This window comes from Gopherus flavomarginatus, chromosome 1 (genome assembly GCF_025201925.1).
Source record: "Gopherus flavomarginatus isolate rGopFla2 chromosome 1, rGopFla2.mat.asm, whole genome shotgun sequence".
Classification (NCBI taxonomy): domain Eukaryota; kingdom Metazoa; phylum Chordata; order Testudines; family Testudinidae; genus Gopherus; species Gopherus flavomarginatus.
The window spans coordinates 129,939,579-129,961,760 of record NC_066617.1 but is presented as its reverse complement, the minus strand read 5'-3'; the positions used below and the strand labels follow the sequence as shown (position 1 = coordinate 129,961,760).

Here is a 22,182-nt window from a genome sequence, read left to right as displayed (position 1 = left end):
TGCCGCTGAGGATAGAACCGGCAGGTCTTAGGTGCAGCACCAGAGCGACTATCTGCCTCCCTTGCTTTATGGTGCACCTGCCTCAGATCCTTTATCTCCATTCTGCACTGCAGCATGTCTTAATCATAACCCCTTTCTCACAAACCTTGAGAAATCTGCCCGTAAGTATCAAAATTCCTAGGACTCTAATATAGCTGGGACTGCACAGCCTCCTCTGTCCTCTCCCCATATACTGAGCAGATGCAGCAGCTCCGCAGTGGTCCAAGCGGGAGAGCATTTGCTGCAATAAGCTGCCATGGTCACCTGGGAAGATACAATGAGACCTCTCCACGCCGAGCCAACAGGAAATGGAATTTCAAAAATTCCTGGGGCTTCTAAGGGGGAGGGGTAGATGGTTGTTACCTGGCTGTGGGGCAGTGGAGTTCAAACTGCTGACCAGAGCGGTCAGGATGGACATTGTGGGACACCTCCTGGAGACCAATTAAAGCAAAAAAATCAAGCGTGGTGTCTATGCTGGCATTTTGTCAACAAAAATTTTGCACAAAAAGCCTTATCTCTCTTGTTGAGGTGGTTTTATTTTGTCGCTGAAACAGGACATGTTTGCCGCCAAAAGTCGTATCGCAGTGTGTACACCTTTACTGTTTTGTTGACAAAAGCTGCCTTTTTGACGACAAAACTCGGTAGTGTAGAATGTGAATTTGGATGCGTGTGTGTGTGTGTGAGAGAGAGAGAGAGAGAGAGAGAGAGAGAGAGAGAGAGAGAGAGAGGGGCAATGGATCAGAATCAACCTCTGTGCCATATTGCTAATTCTCACTTAAATTGTAAACGCTTTGATGAAGGGATTGTCCTCTCATCACATGTTCTTTGGTAGATTTTGGGTCACTGAGTCTTGTTGGCATTTTTTCCAGTGCCATTTTGATACAGACACTGAGAACCTGTGGGGCTGGCTCCTCCATCTAGCAGAAGGAGAAAAATCTCCTGGCCCTGTGTGTAACTGAAATGACCCTTTCTCCCTCCCTCCCCCCCGCAATAGGTTTAATCTATGGAGTCCTGCCTGACACTCCTCACGCAATGGTGGCTCCTGCAGCTCCTGTGCAGTGGGGCTAGCTCTCCACTCTAGGCATTGCAGCCTCTGGTGTTGCAGTGTCGCTCAGGTCTGGCTGGATCAAATTTGTGTGAGTGGAGTTATGACCTGGCTCATGGAGTTGCAATGCCTCTCACTCACGTTTGTCCTATCCAGACTCCCATCATCATGACAGCTAGGCTAAACCTGAGCGGTGCTGGAACCCTAAAGGTTGCAGTTCCTGGAGCAGGGAGGCGACCCCAGCCAGCCCCATGGGACAGGAGCCACAAGAAGCTGCCACGTGACCCTTCGAAACATTTTGGCAACCCAATTTTAGGTCCTGACACACTGATTGAGAAACCCTGCTGTAGGCTATAGTTTGTAAACCTGCCTTTATTTGTCAAACACTCTGTTTCTGCCATTCAGAAAATCGTGCTGATAAATTCCCATAGATATTTTTTTAAAATGTTTGCAGTTCTCTTCAGTTGTACATAAGGTACATGATTAGCTTTTGCTTGTCATTATTACTAATGCTGTTATAAGCAGAACAACTGTATGCGTCAGTTATTACCTGTCGTCATGATGATGATGATTCTTTGTGAACATTTCATAATGCACCAGTGAATAACATAAGCTAATGCGGTATGAAATACAAAAGTTGTTGTTCACGGGACTAATTATGTGGTGCAGGGGAAGAGAAGATTGCAGGTAATAGAGCTTGTGATCAACATGTAAAAGATGCCAGGAGACACATGCAAGCACCATCATTTTAGACTAGCAGGTAACCATTTCAAATGTACAAAATGGGGTGAAAGTGGAGGGGCTACAGTAACCTTTAGAGACTTGTATCTACCTAACTACATTCCTCCTATTGTTTTTAGGTGACTACAATAACTTTTTTTCACTTTCTGCCTTTGATTGTTTTGTGTAGTTTTGCTGGACACTGTCAGTGTTGATAGGGAAACCTCCCCCCCCCACCCTACCTTACCCAAGGCCCCAGGCTTTTTGCTGAGAATAGAGTAGACCCAAAACCTTTAGCTAAGAGCAAGAGTTTTAACTTTTGCTAAACTTGTTCTTCTTTACAAAGGGCATGCTGAGGCAGAAGGATGTGGTCATGGCCCCAAAAAGAGGAACTAGAATTGGATAAAGGGGAACCAGAAGATCTGTTAAGTTATAACAGCAGAGCTTGCTGTCAGGACTACAGAAAAGGTGCTAGAACAGTCAAACCGCAGACTTGACTGGCAAAGACAATAACAGGAAAAGCCATAGATGGAGAATTAATTGGTCAGCTTGCTTGTTATCAACATTATATTCCAAATAAGGCAAATAACCTGTATAACCAGCGTGCTATGTTTTGCGGTTTTAACCTTTATAAGCTTGGTAAAATTTGTAATATGTAGAGCAGCCAGCTGCTTGCGTGGGGTCTATGCTGTCTCTCCCTGCATATATGCTTGTATGAAATAAAGGTGCCTCAGGATGTCTGATCAAAAATCAACCGTGTGGTCGATTTTCCACAACAATTTGGTGGCCCGTACGGGGATCCACAGATGACTCCCCTGAACCGGAGGACCGCGGACAGTCTCCTCCCAAACCCTGGGCCCGCCTGAGAGGTAAGAGACCTTTTGAAATCTCTGTTGGGGTTTGGTGGAAGACTGGCCCGTAGGCTCCCGCTTGTGCTAAGTCACAAGCTGGAATCGAACTTTTAATTTCAGACAGGCCTGATGCTCTCTCTCCGAGGTTCCTAAGGTTTTCTAAGGTTCTTAAAGTCTCAGGGTATCAAGGTCCTTAAAGGTCTTAAGGTCTCAAAGGTATCGCTGGCAGCAACCCCCGGACCGCGCTCCTTTTGGTCCGGAGAGTCCTGATCCACTCATGGGCTAATGCGCCCTGGGAGTTGATTGGGGGTCTCCTTCCTACCAGGACTGGTGGGGACCCGAGGTTTCAAGGTTTTTTGCCTTGACGACTATGTCAAGAATGTGCCTGTGTGTGTGATGGCCAAGCGGCCAGTGTGATTGACAGCTGTGGGAAGATGCCCCGAGCCTCCTGCGAAGTGAAAGCTCGTGACTGGGAGCGTCTCGAAAGCAAGCCCCGCAGCTAAGCTTGGAGAGACTGTTAAGTTCCCCAGCTGGCAGGCCTTGGTAAGTGGCTACCCATCTGAGGGGCATGCATGTTTCCCCGTCCCTTTTTTTTCTTCCCTTCCATGACCTATAATCCTGTGACCGCTCCTCAAGCACTGTCCTCTATAGGACCGCAGGGTTCCTCTCTTTGCCCCTCGGAGCCATAAGCTCCCTTCCCTTCTCAGAGAGAAGGGGAGCCCCGGGAAAACCGCACTGCTGACTTGTCAGCTCCAGAGGCACCGTTGGCTTGAAGGCTGGTGCCCTGAGCTGGCAGGAGGCTTGTGAGGACCACAGATTCTCTGCTAGGGTAGAAGCCCTAGGGAGGCCCGCCCCACCTCTTACCTCTTCCCTTGTAGGTACCTGCTGTAGTGCAGGTCAGCAAAAGCCTATTCCTATTTCCCCTGCCCAGGGCAGGTAGAGAGACCATAGGTGATAGAACCGTGGTAATCCTAAAGGCATTCCTTTGTGTGCGTGGCTTGAGTGAAAGTGGGCTGGAGCAAGAATGGGGACTAGTGGATCAAAAGGCATCCCTGTCCCACCAAAAGGCACGCCTGTTGCTTATATGTGTGTACATTATAGTCCGTTGACGTGTAAATATTTGCAGAAGTGGAATTGGTATACCAGGGGGTCTTAAGGACTCCCAAGAAAAGTTAAAGTTTAGACTTTGAAAAACTCAGGAAAAACTAGTCCTTGTCCAGGGACTGTCGGGCCAGTCTGCAGCTGGTCCGAGAGCCCCTCTTTGGGGAGCAGCGGCCTCTAGACAGCCGCCTTTATCCTCACCAGATGATTTAAATGACTTATTTATGAAATGTAGACAGTGGCTCCCACCGGTAGCCATTGATGAGGGGAAAGGTCAGGCTACCTCTCCCCCTCCCATAATTGCAGTCGTTAATTGGAAAGGGAAAAAAATTAGAAGGTATTTTAGCTGCTGCTTAGCATTTTCATCAGCAGCTTGAAAGAAAGAAGGATGAAACGGAATCTAGACTTATGGCCCTGCAAATTCAAACCATGCAGGATTCTTATAAAAAGTTCCCCAGACGGAAACAGGGTCAAGGAACACCTGGGGTGAATCCTCGACCTAACTCCAATTCCTGCTTTTCGTGCGAGCAGGAAGGGCACTGGAGGGCTAAATGCCCTCGTGGAAAGAGCTGCGCCTACTGTAAGCAGGAAGGCCACCTTATAAAGGAGTGCCCCACGCGCCTCAGATCGTTTCTCGCCCCGGAGAAGTACCGGAGCAAGCCCCTTTCCCGAATTTCCAGTTCTTCCCTAACCCGCCTCCTCTGCAGCCAGGTTGCTAGGAGGGTCCTGAGACTAGTAACATCATTGCCCCGCTTTTCCCTGGTAATTAGACAGGCCCTATCGTTTGCTATATAATAAACGGTAGTTTTACCTTATGCTTGATAGATATTAAAGCCTTATGTTTCACCCTGAGGGCGCAGGAGTTTCCGTCTGTGCCCCTGTCTTTGAATATTGTTACGGCAGTAGGAGTGGGAAATGCTCCCATTCCCCACCCCGTACTGTCTTTTTTATCTGTTTTTCTTGGTCCCCTCTCTAACCACCATGCGTTTCTCCTTAGTCCGTGTTTTCCCGTCAACCCAGTAGGAAAGGATTTGCTGTGTGAATTAAATTGTATAATCTGTTGTACCCAAATGGTGTGTATCTGGATGTGCCTGATCCTGCTCACGATAAGGTCCTGGCAGTTTTTCAGAAGGACACTCTAAAGGAGAAGACCGACCCCAACCCTTCCTCGTTGCAACAGGAACTGCTGGTTAAGGTCTCTCCCTCCCTGTGGACATTGTGAGCCGATCATTCTGACCAGGTTGAGCACATTGGATCTGCCTAGCTGGCTGAAATTTGCCTGAACCCCGCAAGACCACTTCCCAAAAATATAGTTAAATCCCTCCTCTCAAACTATACCGAGGAAGGAATTTTATTGTGCTGTTTATGCTGCTGTTCTCCCTATTTTATTTGTTGTTTGTAGCCCTGTTATTATTCTTTCTTATAATGCACTGGTGCTGAGGCATTGTTACCGCCTCAAGGGAAAATTGTATTAAGTCTGGACATAGAGAAAATCTTAATTATTAAATAAGATGCATCTAGATGTAATGTGTGTATGTAAATAGGTGTGCATAAATAGATAAAAGGGAGTTTAGTCAAAAAGCCCACCATCCTTGTTAAATTGGTAGTGAAACAATGCCTGTGCCCATGAAAAGAAATAATGCAGCAAGAAAAAAGGATCGGGCCCAAACAAACGAGAACCACGGTTTGAGGAAGTTAGAGGAAAAAAAAAAGTTAAAAGTTAACTCTGTAGTTATTGGAGAAAATTAAGCAGTAAAACTAAGTACAAATGTTAAAAGAAGGTGTTATGAAAATAAAAGATCTTGGTTTCTTTAGAATGTCTGTAAATAATCAGCACTCTTGGTGTGTATAATTTTTGTTTTATGATAATTGGTGTTGTTTTGGATTGTAAAAATATATACTTTTGCCAGAACACAAAACTAAACAAGAAAACAATCCAAAGTTGTGGCTGCAACAGGGCAGTCAAGGCCAGGAGAATGGTAAAAGATTTTGAATCTGTTTTGGTAACAAATAGCAGATAGAAACTGTAGTGAGTACCACACACTAAGCCTTAAGGTGGCTCTGTGTAATCAACGGTCATGTTGCCAAAGGGAAGCCAAAATAAATTGTGTTTTCCATTTTAAATCAACATGTATTCAAAGACAGAAGTTTAAAAAAAAAAATAGAAACCATTAAAACTTGACCTGCCTATAAAACAAATACAGGAAAATATGGGGAGTAATTTGAGTAATTCCTCAGTTTTGCCTGCAATCAGCAAGGATATTTGTAAAGAAAGAAATATTTTAAGCAAATTAATTTTTTCAAATGTTTAAATGTTGTAATTGCAAGACTTGACCTTAGGCAAGATCACAGACCCCCATCCCTCGGACATCAGAGGCCAATGAGGCTTTCCCTCAGGTTAAGCATGTTCTGGCCCGAGCATTAGCACTGGGCCTCCCTGATTATGAAAACCCTTTTTTATATGATTATAAAAAATTCTCTATTGTCATGAAAAGGAGGGGATGGCCCTAGGAGTCCTCATGCAAACTCACGGAAATAAGCAGAAACCTGTTGCATATTTTAGTTCCTCTTTGGACCTAGTAGCTGATGGCTTCCCTCCTTATCTTAGGTCTGTGGCTGCTGCGGCGGCCCATGTAAAATCTTCCGCTACCCTTGTGCTGGGCAGTCCTTGACTGTCACGGTTCCCCATGCTGTTATTGCTCTCCTCAGGCTCACTAAATACGAGATGCTTCTTTTGAATGCGTCTAATGTTACCTTAACTAGGTATCCTGTGCTTAATCCAGCCTTTCTGTTGCCCGCAGGGGGGGAATGATGAACCCTATGACTGTCTAACAGTAACTGCTGGGCTCTTTTCTTCCAGGCTTGATTTGCAGGACACTCTGCTTTAGAATCCTGAGATATGAGTCATTCACATAAAATATCTTAGGAACCTCTTGGGCCAGCTTGTAGCTGGCTATGCAGTTTGTGCCCCCCCACGGCCCGATGGAAGCCTACTGTTTTCCAAGGGCCAGCTCTGCCCAGGTGGCGGAACTGGTCGCCCTTACCAGGGCCTGCTCCATAGCTGAGGGCAAGTCTGTTTCCATCTATATGGGTTCCAGATATGCCTTCGGGGTGGTGCATGATTATGAGCAGCTCTGAAAATATAGAGGATTTCTTACCTCTGGAGGAGCACCCATTGGTCATGACCCTTATGTTAATGCCCTTTAGCTTTAGTCTGCAATTGTTGTTGTTAAATGTTCTGCCCATCAAAAGCCCTGTGATGATGATGTTATGCGCGGAAATGTCCTAACAGACGCTGCTGCCAGGCAAGCAGCCCTTTCTGGGTCTCTAGCTCCCTCTGAAATTTTTGTCTTTGTATGCTGCAGCCTCTTTCTCCAGCTGCGTCCCCTCATGACCTGGCGCTTTTGCAAGAGTCAGTTTCTGAGGAGGAAAAGGACAGTTGGAGATGAAATGGGTGTTCTCCACACCCTAAGGATGCATTGTGGTGCACTCCAGATGGTCGCCTGGTTGCGCCCCGGGCTTTGCTCCCCTACCTTGCTCGCGTGGCCCATGGTTTGGCCCGCGTGAGCAAAGGAGGGATGATTGTATCAAATCTCATGGCATTTTCGATCATGGCTCAACAATATTGTAATTCTTGCCCTATTTGTCTGGCACACAACAGTGGAAAGCCAGTCCGGACTAGACCGGCAGCTCACCCCACTCTATGGGGACCCTTTATAAATATTCAGATTGATTTTATAAATATGCCAAAATGCTGCTCTTATGAATATGTGTTAGTTTTAGTAATGTATTTCCTTGTAAAAAGGCAAATGCCAAAACTGTTGTAAAACTTTGGCATACCTGTGAGTAGCAACAGTGAATGTGAACCTAATTTTACTGGACAAATTATAATTAAGTCATGTGCAGCTTCACAGATCCAGTATGGCCAAATGCCCTTAGAAGGCCACTTCCAATTAAAAAAAACCGCACTCAGCCCTCATAAAATTTCTACCAGGGCACCCAATGTAACTACCGAGAGTGCCCTGCTGGCTTTCGCTCAGATGGACATTCATTTAATAAATGGCACAATGCGTAATTATTGCCAGGCGCTAATGAAATGTGTTAGGTTTTTTATATACAGTAGCTCTGTCGCTCGCTGAAACCAGAAGACTGGGTCTACATGGAGGTCCACCAGCAAGGAACTGCCCTGGCCCCATGCTGAAAGACCCTTATCAAATCCTGTTGATTATCAACACCACTGTGAAGTGCCAAGAATTGACTACCTGCCCATGTTCCTCACTGTAATGGCTCTCCGACTGATGATCAGTCTATCTTTCCTTCTGGTGTTGTTACTCCTTCTGGACGGCAGGAGTGAAGGACAAGGTAAAAGAACTGGTAACTTCTCCTTTGTCTGCTGACAAACCCACTGTGCCTTGCTAAGAAAACAACCTTTCCACTTGAGGACATAATAAAGCCTCCAAGCAAGCAAGGTGATTGTGCTAGTAACCTCTCCCTGGCGGCCTCATTGCTGGACAGCTAAGTGAATTAAGACTATGAAATCTTGAAGAATAGCTTGCGGAAGCTAGCCAAAACTACCTGAATATGAGACTTTTAATGTTCCTTAACCTCTCCTCTTTAATGAACTTGGGGTGGGGATGGGAAAGTAATATTTTTCTAAATCTTAGCCAATCAGTAGTCTCACTAGGAAACAACCAAACATATACCCACAGGACTTGCCTGGCCACAGGAATATTTTTCTGCTTAAAGGCTATTCCAGTACCCTGTTATAGTATTCTCCCTCCCTTATGACAAACATAGAGGCCTCCCGAAGAAGTATCCGAGTGTATAACCAACAGTTATGGTATTGTTCTTCTAGGAAAAGAAACCCAGGGGGGTTCAGATGGACCATACTTAATGCCAGGCTGGGAACTATCAGATTTACCCTGCCCTTATCCCACTTCCAGATCACTGCTACCTGCCCCAATTGCTCCCGAGGGGCTGCCCTTGGGGTTGGTACAGACTTGGGGTGCATCCTCCCGCCAAAGGAGGGTCTTAGCTGGCTCCTTGTAGGACGGGAAAAATAATGCTGCTTCTGTTTGGAATATTTACAAAAATCAACAGCATGATGAAAAATTGGGCCAAATGGAATAGGCCTTAGGGCTTATTTCTGGGACACAGGTAAACGGTATCCGGGCTGGTGTGGGCGAATTGCGTGTTGTCTCCACTCTTCGTGCCTTTACCCAAGATTTACTAAAAATAATCTTAAGCATTGCTGAGGCTGGAAAGGTATTGTAGTGGGACCATGCTTGCTCTGAGATACAGGATTTCCTTAATGTCCAGCTAGCCTCCATTCAAGAAGACCTCAAGCACCAAACCTGGCCCACTGCCCTTACAAATGCCTCAGGCATACCATCTGACTTATAGCCCTAGAGACACACTTGGAGATTTTCTGGATGGGAATGCTGGTGCTCACAGTGCTCCTTCCAGGTCTATGGGCCCGTGAAAGGGGTGTGGGCTCCCACATACTGAATCCTTCCAGATCCTTGGGTAGGTCGTATGTGGGACTGGGTCATCCACCGGGATGTGTGGAAAATAAAACCTCCCCATGGCCCTAACCGCTTTCTAGTTGGTGCCACGGAAATAACTCCTGATGTCTGGATAGGGCTGGGTAACCTGTGAACTTACTAGAATCCCCTCAGCTCCAGTGCATTCGACAGCTTAGCCCTGGAAAAATCGTTACCGTTAACAAGTATATTTGTTGGAAAGGTAGTAGACATATGACAACCATCGCTCCCCAGACCTGATTTAGGCCAATAATAGTTGTGTATATTCCAACTAAACTGTTTTGCAGGACATGGTCTTTAATCTAAAACACAGTCACAGGCACTCATGTTATTTTCTGGCCCACAAAGAAAACGTATAAGGTTTTCCTTCTGTTTTTATCCCTTTTAATTGGGCTACCCTGGCACCGGATCGCTTCCATACCCTGTTGTCCCTCTTGCCAGACGTTTGAAATATTTCCCAGCTATAAAAATAGGTCTACCTTTTCCAAAACATTTATAAGGTGCATTTTCAGGTTCATTTTCAGGTGCATTTTCAGGTTCAGGTTCTTTTCTGGCAAGAATACTGTGGGAGACTGTATCCAAAGCTTTGCTAAAGTCGAGGTATATCACATCCCCTGCTTTCCCCATATCCACAGAGCCAGTTATCTCATCATAGAAGGCAATCAGGTTTGTCAGGCATGACTTGCCCTTGAATCCATGTTGACTGTTCCTGATCATCTTCCTCTCCTCCAAATGCTTCAAAATGTATTCCTTGAGGATTTGCTCCATGATTTTTCAGGGGACTGAGGTGAGGCTGACCAATCTGTAGTTCCCCAGATTCTCCTCCTTCCCTTTTTTAAAGATGGGCACTAGATTTCCCCTTTTTCCAATTGTCCACGACCTCCCTCGATCACCACGAGTTTTCAAAGATAATGGCCAAAGCTCTGCAATCACATCAGCCAATCAGGACAGTTGTTGGGTAGAGAGAGATTTCTTTAAAAACAAAACCAACCCCCTCCCACCCCATGCAGGTAATTTCCATCACAGGGACCAAACCAGGCAGGAGTTGGTTGCCAGGGCAGTAGTGGGTTCTCTGTCATCCTCCCCCACCTCCCAGAAAACCTCTCTGAACTTACTTATCAAGGAGTGCTCCCCAACAGTGTATACCTCCTTGCCATCTGGAGCACAAGGCCTGTGAGAGCTGCCTTTTTCCAACCATGTTGCCCGGAGAAGAAGAAAAGGGAACCTCTGGGTGTGAAACCTTTTTGTGGTGTCTGAAAAAGGCTTCCCCTTTTCCTGGCAGGATCCAGGCAGTAGAAGCAGGACAGTGGACAAAGCACCTTTGGAACACCCTGGACAGCAGCTGTGACATCATACTCCACAGATCCTAGTTTTGACATAATATACGTTTTTCTCTGTTAATTGTCTGCACAAACTTCACTAGCTTTGCAAATATCTATTCTCCTTTGCAAGAACTGGATTTGATTTTGCAAGCAACCTTTCTTTGATCTGATTCCTTTTGTTAACTGTTCAGATTCATAGGGTTTGGCTATACAAAGTAGGTCAGAATTATAATGGTCAACAGTCTCCCCTAGCAGTTAGTTTATTGTAAAGGAAATGTATCCTCCACAAGTGACATTTTTGCTAGGTTCACAGTAGTCTTGGCACATTTTAATGAGTTTTGTCTAGCAGATTTCACTTCACGTCATGCTCACACTAGAATGTGGTCATTTTCCAGCACCTGTAGGCCTGATACCTAATACTGTGGAAAATATGACCCTTGCTATGGCCGAGTGATAATTTTTCAGCAAATAATAAATTCACCCCCAGCCGCCTCCTCCCCTCCCCACAAAAAAAAAAGGAGTTTTTGGTTGCTCCAAAATGTGTTGGCGAATTTAGGTCACATTTGGCAAATAGCTTCAGCCAAATAAAAAAAAAAAATGAGGGGTGGGAGGTTTAAAAAAAAAATCAAAACTGTTCATTTTGACATTTTCAAAATAGCCCTTTTTGACATTTTTATCTGCAAAGAAATCGTTCTGTTCCCCAAATGTCAGTTCTGATCAAATTTCACTTGGAAAATGTCATTTTGCTCAACCCAAATTAAATCTTTTTTGTTTTTATTTCAGCCAGGGAAAAAAACTAAGCTGCAGTTGATTCAAAACCAACTTTTTTTTTTCCTTGTCTTTTGGCTTTGTATTCACTCAGCTCTAACAACTTACCTATTTCTCAATAATATCAAATGCTTCAGGGAAAAATGGGGAAACACTGCGGCCCGATTGTCCAGTTCTGATTGGTTCCTTTCTAGACTGAAGAATTTGGGTGAGTTAATTTTGCTCCATTTCTGCCATGGTTTACTCATTTCACTTTTATAGTACAGATGTGAGCATACGATCTCTGAGAGCTGTCTTTGGGCTTGTCTGCATTACCCACCGCATTGATGGGCCGCAATAAATTGACCCCCACGGGATCAATCGTGTCTAGTCTGGATGCGATAAATCGACAGCTGAGTGCTCTCGTGTCAACTCCTGTATTCCACCAGGGTGAGAGACAGAGTCAACGGGAGAACGTCAGCTGTCGATTTTACTGCAGGGAAGACATCGTAACTTAGATCGATTTTTCCCTTCCCGCCCCACCCCCCCACCCACCTCCACTGTAGACCAGGCCTTAATCACCAGCCTGTAAAGTCACCTTTTCTGGCCCAGTGGATATGTAATTATTTTTACAAAGTGGAATAGATCCAACAGGAGACACTGAAAATGGCCTGCTGATTAGGGCAGGTCCCTGCTCCGAATCAGGCTGAGGTGGAAGCTGACTGTGGATCTTCTCGATCCCAGGTGAGTGGCCTAACCACTGAGCTGTTAGCCACTTTGAGGCCTGGGTGGTGTCTTTCACTCTCTTTAAAGATCTCAAAAATTTCTGCAAAACAAAATTGTTGTTTTCTAGCCAGCCCTAGTAATGAGGAGTCCCATCGAGTGTTACTGACTAAAATGATTTCTTCAGAATGGAAAGTTTTAAAAGAGAACCGAAGCCAACTGTTACCAAGGATTCATTTTTATTTATTTATTTATTTTTTGCAAGAAGGCAGCACTGAAAACAACACATTGCTTCTCACAGCACTGCCAGTTCCTGTTAGCTGCTGTTCTCTTTGCTCAGATAGCATAACTATCTGTCTCCACCACCCTGCCCCCCGAATCTAGCTTCTTGAGCAACACTTCACCACTCCCCTGGCTGGTGAGCTGTTGCAAAGAATGCTTCGGCTATTCAGCAGCTTCAATTACCATTAAAGTGTCCGGAAGATGACATGTTTCAGATGTGTGTTTAATTCTGAGGCAAAAGTGCACTGCTTTTTTGGTATTTATTAGATGCTGCTAGATGCAATAGGTAGAGCTGGGTGCTTCGAATTCCTGAAGACCCCGACCGGTTGGGTGCAGGTGTCTGGTAGAAGGAAAACATACTGGACACTGGATTAATAGTTTTGTCTTCCCTAAGTGACCAGGGCAGGGGCTGCCCCCAGAGCAGTCAGGAAGGTGCTAGAGGCAATTAAGTCAGGCAGCCTCCATAAGACACCTGGAAACAATTAAGAACTGATTAACCTGTTTCCCTTGATTACTTCTAATCAGATCACCTGAAGCCCATTTAGAACCTGCTGGGACTAGTTTAAAAGGAAGCCCCTTCAGAGAGGCTAGCTGGTAGGAGCTGGGAGTAAGAAAGTGTGTTGTGGGAAGACTGGGATGAAAGAAGATGAGCAATGAAAGAGCTGGGAGGACAAGCACAGGGCTGCCCAGAGGATTCAGGGGGCCTGAGGCAAAGCAGTTTTGGGGAACCATTCCATAAAAACAAGTTGCAATACTATAGAATAGTATATTCTTGTGGGGGTCCCTGTGGGACCCAAAGCCTAGGGCAAATTGCCCCACTTGCTTCCCCCTCTCTGGGCAGCCCTGGACAAGCATGGTCAGGTACCAAGGAGGGTGCTAGGAGGGGCCATTTGGGGAAGTAGCCAGGGAAGAGCTATAGCTCTGGTAATATAGGAAAACTACCCATTGCCAGTGCCATTAGGGTCCCTGGGCTGGAACCCGGCAAAGAGGACAGGCCCAGGTTCCCCTCAACCTCTTTAAAAAAAATGCTCCCTAAGAAGACAGGGACTAAAGACGGCTCTTACACCAAACCCGTTGACTGGCTGATTATGAAGGTGGATCAGTAAGCTAGGAGGGGAGAGAGGCTACATTGAGGGTCACAGCAAACCTCTGAGGCAAGCCCTAACCACCTAGAAGAGCAGGACCCCCGAGGCAAAGCCACACTATGTAAATCAGAAGAGGGTAAAATAAACTGCCTAGTAGAATAGTCTGGGCAGATCAAATAACTTCACTTGCTGAATGGCAGGAAATCCTGTCCAGTGAACTCGGAGGAATGACTCAGCCCCAGGCCAGAACGTGACGGGGCTAGTAACAGCGGGACAGCAGTAATGTACCCTGGTCCAACTGCAGACTGTGATGGTAGACAGGCTTCTCCCACGCTTGTGAACATACTCCAGAGGGAGGTATAGGCCCTGATAGGGTGCAGGGAAAGGGAAAAGGGCACTGTTTGTTTCCCCTTCCATCCCGGAGGATGGTCTTGGTAAAGCGAGGGTACTGGAGCATAGGCCTGTGTTGTGAAGGGGGAGGTGAAATTCTGATTTAGATATTTTCATTGTAAAAGTCTAAATATTAAATCAGGGAGCAGACAAGAGTGGAGCAGAGCCAGAAGTGTGAGGGCAGTCTGGATAATGCTCTCACATTGTGTGCAAGGGCGCTGGAACAATTTGTTATAGTGGGAGTTACTGAGAGCCATAGACCCAACCTGTAAGCCCTGCAGCAGCACCCCCAGCATCCCTAGTTCCAGCACCTCTGCTTGTGGGACTTTGTAAGAATAAAACAGCACAGTGGGGTGTCACAAGGGAATATGAGAGCAGAATACGATCAGCGAAGACCATTGCATGTTTTGCCAGACTAGCAGTTGGGATCTCGTGAGAGGAACATGTTACCGTCTTGGCTGGCTTCACTTGAGCAATCAGAGTCAGGAAATGACTGTCCTTGTCCTTACTAAGTAATCAACATCCTGCCCTAACAATTGCAGCTTCTCCACACCCGGCCGTTTCCCAGGGCTCTGGGATTGCTTGGACGGCAGCCTTACAGAGACAGTCCCTCTGAATTCCCAGCTCTCTAGAATCACTACAACATTAGTCTGGTCAAGAATGTGGCCTGAAGTGAGAGAAAAAGCTAGTTTGGGGCCAAATTCTGCTTCACGCAACCCCACTGAAATCCATATAGTTGCATGGGTGTAAACAGAGGGCAGAATTTGGCTGCATGGTGTTAAAGGGAGCATGGACTGTCTCCTGGTTACGTTTCATAAAGCATCTAGCACAATATGGCTGCAGTTTCTGATTGGGGCCCCTGGATGCTGCTACAATACAAATAAATAATAATGGTGATTAATAAAATAAGCCAGTGTATTGTGAAAGTCAAAAATATATAATTGCATAAGGTTACAAACTATGGATTAATGTTCACTGTTTCTATTGTCTTTTGTGTTTGTTAATTTCCTTTTTTTTTTTTCCAGATCACCCTATTTTTTATCGGAAGAACAAGGCCCTGGGGTAGAGGCAAAAATGTACAAAATGCCCGTCTGCGTGCTACAGCTAAGCAGGGTGGTGATGAACCACAAGCTCTGGGCTGTGTTTATCATTACCTTCAAGTTCATGTCCTTTGTCTCCATAATGTTTTACTGGAAAATCACTGAGGACGCCAAAGGCAAGAATCTGCTCTATGGGTTGCCTCTGGAAGTCAAATGTCCTCAATCTGTGCCTTCTCCTCCACCAGGTGTATCTGGCAGGCCACCTCCACCGCCTGGGGATATATTTTTTGTGGAGACCTCAGAAAAAACCAACCCAAGTTTTCTCTTTACGTGCTCTGTCGAATCAGCAGCCAGGGCTCACCCTGAGACCAAAGTTGTCATCCTTATGAAGGGCTTGGCAAACAGAAATTTCACTCTTCCAAAACACTGGGGCTTCTCCCTGCTGAGCTGCTTCCCCAATGTGGAAATCCGGCCACTGGACTTGAATGACCTTTTCTCTGGTACCCCTCTAGCTGACTGGTATTTGGTGGCCCAGCACAGATGGGAGCCTTATTTCTTACCCATACTTTCTGATGCCTGTAGAATTGCTATCATGTGGAAATTTGGGGGTATCTACTTAGACACAGACTTCATAGTCCTTAAGAACTTAAAGAACCTCACTAATGTTCTTGGAACCCAGTCCAAATATGTATTGAATGGGGCTTTTCTCTCTTTTGAAGCCAAACACAAGTTCATAGAGCTTTGCATGCAGGACTATGTGGATAATTACAATGGCTGGATCTGGGGGCACCAGGGCCCACAGCTTTTAACCCGTGTTTTCAAAAAATGGTGCTCTATCAGGAGTCTCCGGAGCAGTAAAAGCTGTAAAGGAGTCAGTGCTCTTCCCAGAGAAGCCTTTTATCCCATCCGCTGGCAGGACTGGAAGAAGTACTTTGAAGTGGTCAGCTCCTCAGAGCTTCACAGACTGTTCAAGAACACCTATGCAGTGCATATTTGGAATAAAAAGAGTCAAGGGACAAGATTTGAGATCACCTCAAAAGCTTTGCTGGCTCAGCTGCATTCCCATTACTGCCCTTCAACATATGGGATAATGAAGAAGTATTTTTGAAAGGAATTGATTGACCCACCTGTCACCTAACTGAACAAAGGAAGTAGCCAAAACTGTTCAGCCTTCCAAGCAAAAATGTACTTTTGAAAGTGTTTATATCTCTGTGAATCATCAATCACCAGGCAGTGTGATGTAGTGAAATTCAAAGATAAATGTACGGCAGGCTGAATGTAGGTTGAACACAGGAGTTAACTGAAGACTGAGCAGCGCTTACCACGTTTTCCTTCCTTTCCTTACACTCGGGTCCCTTTACACTACTCTGGCTGTGTAAAGGGACCTTAAGATGGAAGTAAATATTACAACACTCTGGCAGCATAAAGAGGTTTTAAAGTGAGAGTAAACAGTCTTTATTCTGCCAAAAGGGCATAAAGAGGCCTTGGTATAAATGAAAAGCTGGATCTAGGTCATTGGTTGATTCTTGTGAACTCCCAAGTTCTCTCTTTAAAGAAATAAAGTGAGGGAAGCAGAGGGAAGACGAATTGAGGAAGATGTTAAAAGGAGGATCAGAAAAGGCAGCCAGGGAAGGGAATAAGGAAGATGAGAGAAGAAAGGGCTGATTTCATTTTTAAACTTTTTTTTTTTCTTACTGCAGAAACCAGTGGCTGAATGGAACTTCTACATATTCCAGCTTTTATTTTACAAAGCTTTAACGGGACACCTGCTGTGTGTATAAGGAGCCATGTGCTATATAGTCCTTGCTCAGTTCTTAATGGGGCAAATTCCCATGGTCTCCAGCGTGAGGTTTGACTGTGTAAAGATTTCAGAGTTTGTCCAAAGGTGTGTTTTGTTTTGTTTTTTAATTAAAACTTCTAAGCAGCCATTGGACAAACTTTTTATTTTAAACGAGGGTCAGAATTAGTATGCTATGAAGATGCAAGTGATGGGTGTGTCCAAATTATGTCTTGTCTGTCTTCTGATTGGAGAGCTGTAAAATGTCACTTTCTTTTGTTGGAATGATCTGTGGATTTATGTGCATACACCCACTGCAGCTCTCCCCACCCATCTCCATCACAGTGGTATCTGAGCAACTATTAATCATTTTATTCTCACAACACCATGGAGAGGTAGGGAAGTACCACTCTCCTATTTCACAGATGGAGAACTAAGAGACAGAGGGCTGGTCCACACTAGGGGGGGGAAATCGATCTTAGATACGCAACTTCAGCTACGTGAATAACGTAGCTGAAGTCGAATATCTAAGATCGGATTACTCACCCGTCCACACCGCGCGGGATCGATGTTCGCGGCTCTCCGTGTCGATTCCGGAACTCCGTTGGGGTTGATGGAGTTCCGGAATCGATATAAGCGCGCTTGGGGATCGATATATCGCGTCTAGATTAGACGCCGATATATCGGCGGGTAGTCTGGACGCGGCCAGAGAGATTAAGGATGGGAGTTAGTTGCCTAAATACCTCTGAGGAGCTGGGCCTAAGCTCCTTGCCCAAGATCACATAGGAAATGCATGGCAGAACTGGGAGTTTAACCTAGGTTTTTCTGAACCTCACTTTAGCACCGGAACGGAAAGATCCTGCTTCTTACACTTTCAGATCTTCTGTGGCATTCGGCTGCTATTTCTGGCACAGAAAGTAGCCTGGAAGTGCAAGAGTCTTCTTTGAGCCCTGAATAAATGCTACTGAAAGCATCAGTGGCTCTCAGACTCTTCCTAACTGATGTAGAGGGGAGACAGTTTATGTTGTGGAAAAAGTTGTCTTTGCAGACTCCCAGCACTGGCCTGAGCCCAAGGAAAGACCATGAAAGCTTTGGGACTTTTGACAGGAAATTCCAGTTTCCATAAACTCAGTGTAAAATAAATGATGAATTCTTTATTTCCTTTCTTACACAACAGATTGTAGCTGTGTGCTGTTACTAAAGGGATCGTGTAAGCATCACAACATTAGTGAACTACAGTACTTGCTCTGTGTGAAGGCAGAGATGAGCTGCCAACAGACCTGTCAGGAGGAGTGTAGCAGTGATGAAGGGGATGGCTTTTTGCAACATTGAAGGGACTTGTTGCTGGAAGGGTCAGGTAGAATAAAGTGGTGATATACTTTAGAAAGGAGGGGGAAGCATTGGGTGGGAGAGAAATTTTACTGCTCCATCTCCCAGCTTTTGAGCCTTCATTTGAAGCTTCTGCTGCTGCCAACACAGGGCACCTCTCCTGTCTTTAATTCACCACCCTCCCACCTGTCAGTCTCTGATCTTGAGACCTGACACTGCAAAAGACTGAACATCCTCTGTGAAGTGAAGGGGAGCTGAAAAAACTTACAATCTCACAGGAGGCACTCAGCACCTTGCAGGAATGGGCTCTTACTGGTTAAGTTGGATTCAGCTGTAGCCTCCACAGTGGGAAAAAATGTGCTGCCCTCTGTCTTGACCACCACTTCTTCCTGCTCTTTGATTCAGCTGGAAGTCTATAGCATGATTTGAAGCACAACTGAACTGACAAAGAAGCATTAGTAGCTATAAGGGAGGCAGGCTGCCAGTTAATGCATCAGTCTCAGTGCACATGCACTCTAAAACAAGATTTATAGTAAGAGGGGTCACCCAGGGCCACAGACGTGCTGAGATGGGTTTGTCATGGGCGAGTGGAGCATCAGCCTTCTCCTACCCTGTACTCAGTAATGGAAACCATAGTACTATAAAATATTTTAAACACCTTGTCTGAGCCTTAAACAGTTGGTTTTCTTATGAATAAAGATGGGCTTGGGCTATTAACTTCAGATCTAAAAATAAGCTTTTCTGATGTTCAGGGACAGTGGCTGATCCAGCGCTCCATTTCATGAACATGACTAATGCTGAATCCTAATGGGATGGTATCATCTGACACTTCTGGAAAACTGCTCTAAGTCCGTGATCCGACCAACACTGCTGACTGCTCTGGCTCTATCTGACCTTCAAGTCTGCAGCTGCTTCAGGGCTTTTTCGGCTTCCCAGCTCAACCACAAGCAAGCACAGATGTGCTCAGCTGAGCCAAAGATATGTATAAAACAAAAGACAGCCTGAAGCATAGCAGGCCAAAATCTCTCTTTCTTTTTCTTTTTCTTTTCTTTCTCTGTTTACTTGCAACTACCCCAGTGACACAAACAGCAGAGCAAAAGGACCCTAACCTACTATGGAACTCATCCCCCTCACCTCACAAGGCTATAAGTAATCAGGTGTGGTTTATTTTTCTCTTGAAACCTTAGGTCACATTCTTAGCTTTACTCTCCTTTTCCTGTGTCCTAAAGTCATTTTGATCTTGTTGGTTTCCCCTCAGTCCCCACCCTGAGCACTTCAGAATACACACTCTTCCAAAAAAAAAAAAAAGTGTGTACTTACCAAAATCCAACAATGTCTAAGAGCATAGGAACTATGTTCTTACACAGCCCATGGGGCTGCTATATGACGGTATCCTGTCTCCAGCCACTGGAGCCAATGTTGGCTATTTCAGAGGAAGGCAAACTGTGTACCCATTATAACTTTGCAACACTATACGCTGGGGATCTTCCTGAGCCCTGCCTCATGAACATTTTATATCTGAGACATTAGCATTGATAGCCCTTGTATCTTTTTTTCCAGCTTGTGTCAGTGCAGCTGCTATTCCTGTCTATATAAATGGATAGAAATGCAAGAAATTGCCAGGCTGGAACAGATCCCTGGTCTGGGTAGTATGGTATCCTATTTCTGGTATTTCTCTTTTACTTGGCCTCAGTCCAACTGAGCAATGAAATGTTAGCTGAGCCAGGGACAGCTCAATGGTCAAGGCATAGACTTCTTTTGGTCAGGCTGCATCACAAAGTGTGCACTTTATTTGGTCGCACTCTTTGCCTCTGAATTTCATGTAAAATATAACACTGCTTATGTGAAAAAGTGCCTTTTCATAGAATGGCCTATTTCTCTGCAACTGGCAACCTGCATAAAGAGCTTTGCACTAATCCCATGTTCTCTCCACTGCTGTAAATAGAATAGAGGTCAGTTGTTAAATTGGGAGGGAGTCCCTCTGTCCTAGTAGAACATGGGAAGTTGGGTCACTTGTGTCCTGGCAGATTAGCTTGCTGTATGTTAGGAGAATTCTAAATTTAGGATTTGAGTGGAACATTGTTGATTCATGGCAGCTTAATATCAGGCTAAAGGAAGAGGCCAATCTAGTCTGCAGTGAAATGCATAGTAAAGTCCTTTGCAGATTAAGGATCATGTGCCTTAATATCTCCATTCTGACTGCTGCCTAAGTGGTACTGATCATACACACAACAGGGGTGCCCAGTGGAATTCAAATGTTTCATTTGCCTGGTGTTTCCTTTTCCATTTTGAGGAAAATGAATACAACATCTCTCTCTCATCCATGCATGAGGAAACAGACTTCAGCCAGTAGTGGTTGTGTTTGAGCCATTTGCCCCTATTGTCCTGCCTCAAGGGTTAAATAGATCTGGTTTAGGAAAAAAAAATTGGATAGAACACTCTTCTGTCATAATGCAGTTTTGATTATATCAAAACTTTTTTGCAGGAACATGCAGATTTTTTTATTAAATTTTGCAATGGGTAAAAGTCAAAACAATTTGTGTTCAGAGTTTGATTTTTTTTTTGTTTGGCTTTTGGTATTATATTAAAATACATATGTGTAACATTTTAATATGGTATAAAAGTCACAACAAAATGAATTGAAATGACACTTTTGAAATGAAATGTTTTTACATTGATGAAACATTTCAAAGCTATTGAAATTAAATGTTTAGATGGTCCCAAGTTGATTTTTTTCCCCCTTCTTAATTTTTGGTTCACAGGAAACTACAAAATTTTGGCTTTTCGTTTTGGTTTGGAGCAATTTTTTTTGTCAGACTCTCCTGCAGAATGAAAATTGTGGCTCCCAACCAGCTCTAATAAGCTGTAATGTTGTCTGAAGCACCATCCAAGTGCAGTTCAATGTGGAAGAATCATCATGGAGAAGGGAAAGGGAAAATTTGGTTGTGATTTTTAAAAAAAAGTTCAAAATAAGCTGGAAGCGATCCACTGTGACCTTTTGTTAGTCAGATAAGCAAGCATCTATGTCTTTCCGTGAAGACTGTCAAAATTTATCTGGTGCTCCTGTTACTTAGCTTGCACTGAGATATGGAAACTGGTGGGAACTTTCTTTAAGCTGTAGCCAGGACTTGCGCTGATAATCGAAGGTAGAGATGAACAGTTCACTGTGATCTTTTCTCACCTTTTTCATGGTACTGTCTTTACAAGGCAACCTGGATCAGGATTTAGCTTCTAGGCAAAAGAAGCTCCTGCAATATTGCAGCACCCCCTGGGGTGAAAAAGCTTTAAAATTTTTTTTTGTTTTGTTTTTGGCATGGATAGAGACCACAGGCACCATTTTTATTGCCAGAAGTCCTAAGTAGAAATCCTGACATATTTTAAAATCAAGAATTAGTGCTGCTGTTGTCTGGATTTATGCCATTTGATGCCTTTTCAGAGATTCATTCTCTTCTTAAAAGAGATAAACCAAAGCAGCCTTTGGCCTTTTCCTACTGTTCAATGTTTATGGGGAGGACATAAATGTAATTTTTACCTTTTAATTTCATGTTTCTACCAAAAAAAAAAGTTTTCATTTTGTTTTTCAAGTGATCGTTGGAAACTTTATGTAATCTGCATTAGTTATTGTCTAGACAAGAAATTTTCATCTTATCACTAGAAACCACTTGATTAAATTTAGCAGTGTTAAAATAGCATTAAACTAGCTGAGTTTAAGCAATTTTTAGAATATAAATTACGGCATGCAGGCTGGATGCATAGGCAGTTGGTAATGTCAGTGCAAAATATTCAGCTCCTGTTCTCTATCCAGCATTATGGCGACCATATAAAATGACTATTTATTTGGTAACCTATGTAAAATAAGCTTGGTGATCTTGGTCCACAAAATGGACAGATCCACACCATAAGAAATTGTATTGCAATTTACACTACTCTTATCAGTGAGGTCAATAATCAAGGCCCTAAATTAGTACCGACCACCCTCTTAGTCTTAATAGTGGAAAGTTTGCACTTCCATTGCCCTACCTATATTTGTGGACCTGATCCAAAGCCTGTTGAAGTCAAGGGGAGTCTTTCTAGTGACTCGAATGTTTTTTGAGTAAGGCAATGGATGAATAAAGGACCTTGTGCACCAGTACTGTCATTTTGATCCCCAAACTGACTTATTTGCAAAATGAAATATGTAGCTCCCAG

At 44.4% G+C, this 22,182-nt stretch overlaps 1 protein-coding gene across 12 annotated transcripts in view; it reads left to right on the top strand.

Moving 5' to 3' along the window:
* A4GALT (alpha 1,4-galactosyltransferase (P blood group)) overlaps positions 1 to 17,335 on the top strand; it is a 58,923-nt gene extending 41,588 nt beyond the window's left edge. For 6 of the 12 annotated variants that reach the window (XM_050919893.1, XM_050919927.1, XM_050919886.1 and 3 more), the window contains one exon: positions 14,874 to 17,335. In XM_050919893.1, coding sequence (XP_050775850.1) covers positions 14,874 to 15,996 — 1,123 coding nt within the window. In that variant the 3' untranslated portion in view covers positions 15,997 to 17,335. Of the gene's footprint in view, positions 1 to 240; positions 500 to 2,679; positions 3,199 to 6,684; positions 8,119 to 11,526; positions 11,598 to 14,873 lie in introns of those variants that run through there. The other 6 variants (XM_050919907.1, XM_050919901.1, XM_050919917.1 and 3 more) reach the window with 5 other exon arrangements.
* Positions 17,336 to 22,182: the final 4,847 nt, after the last annotated feature.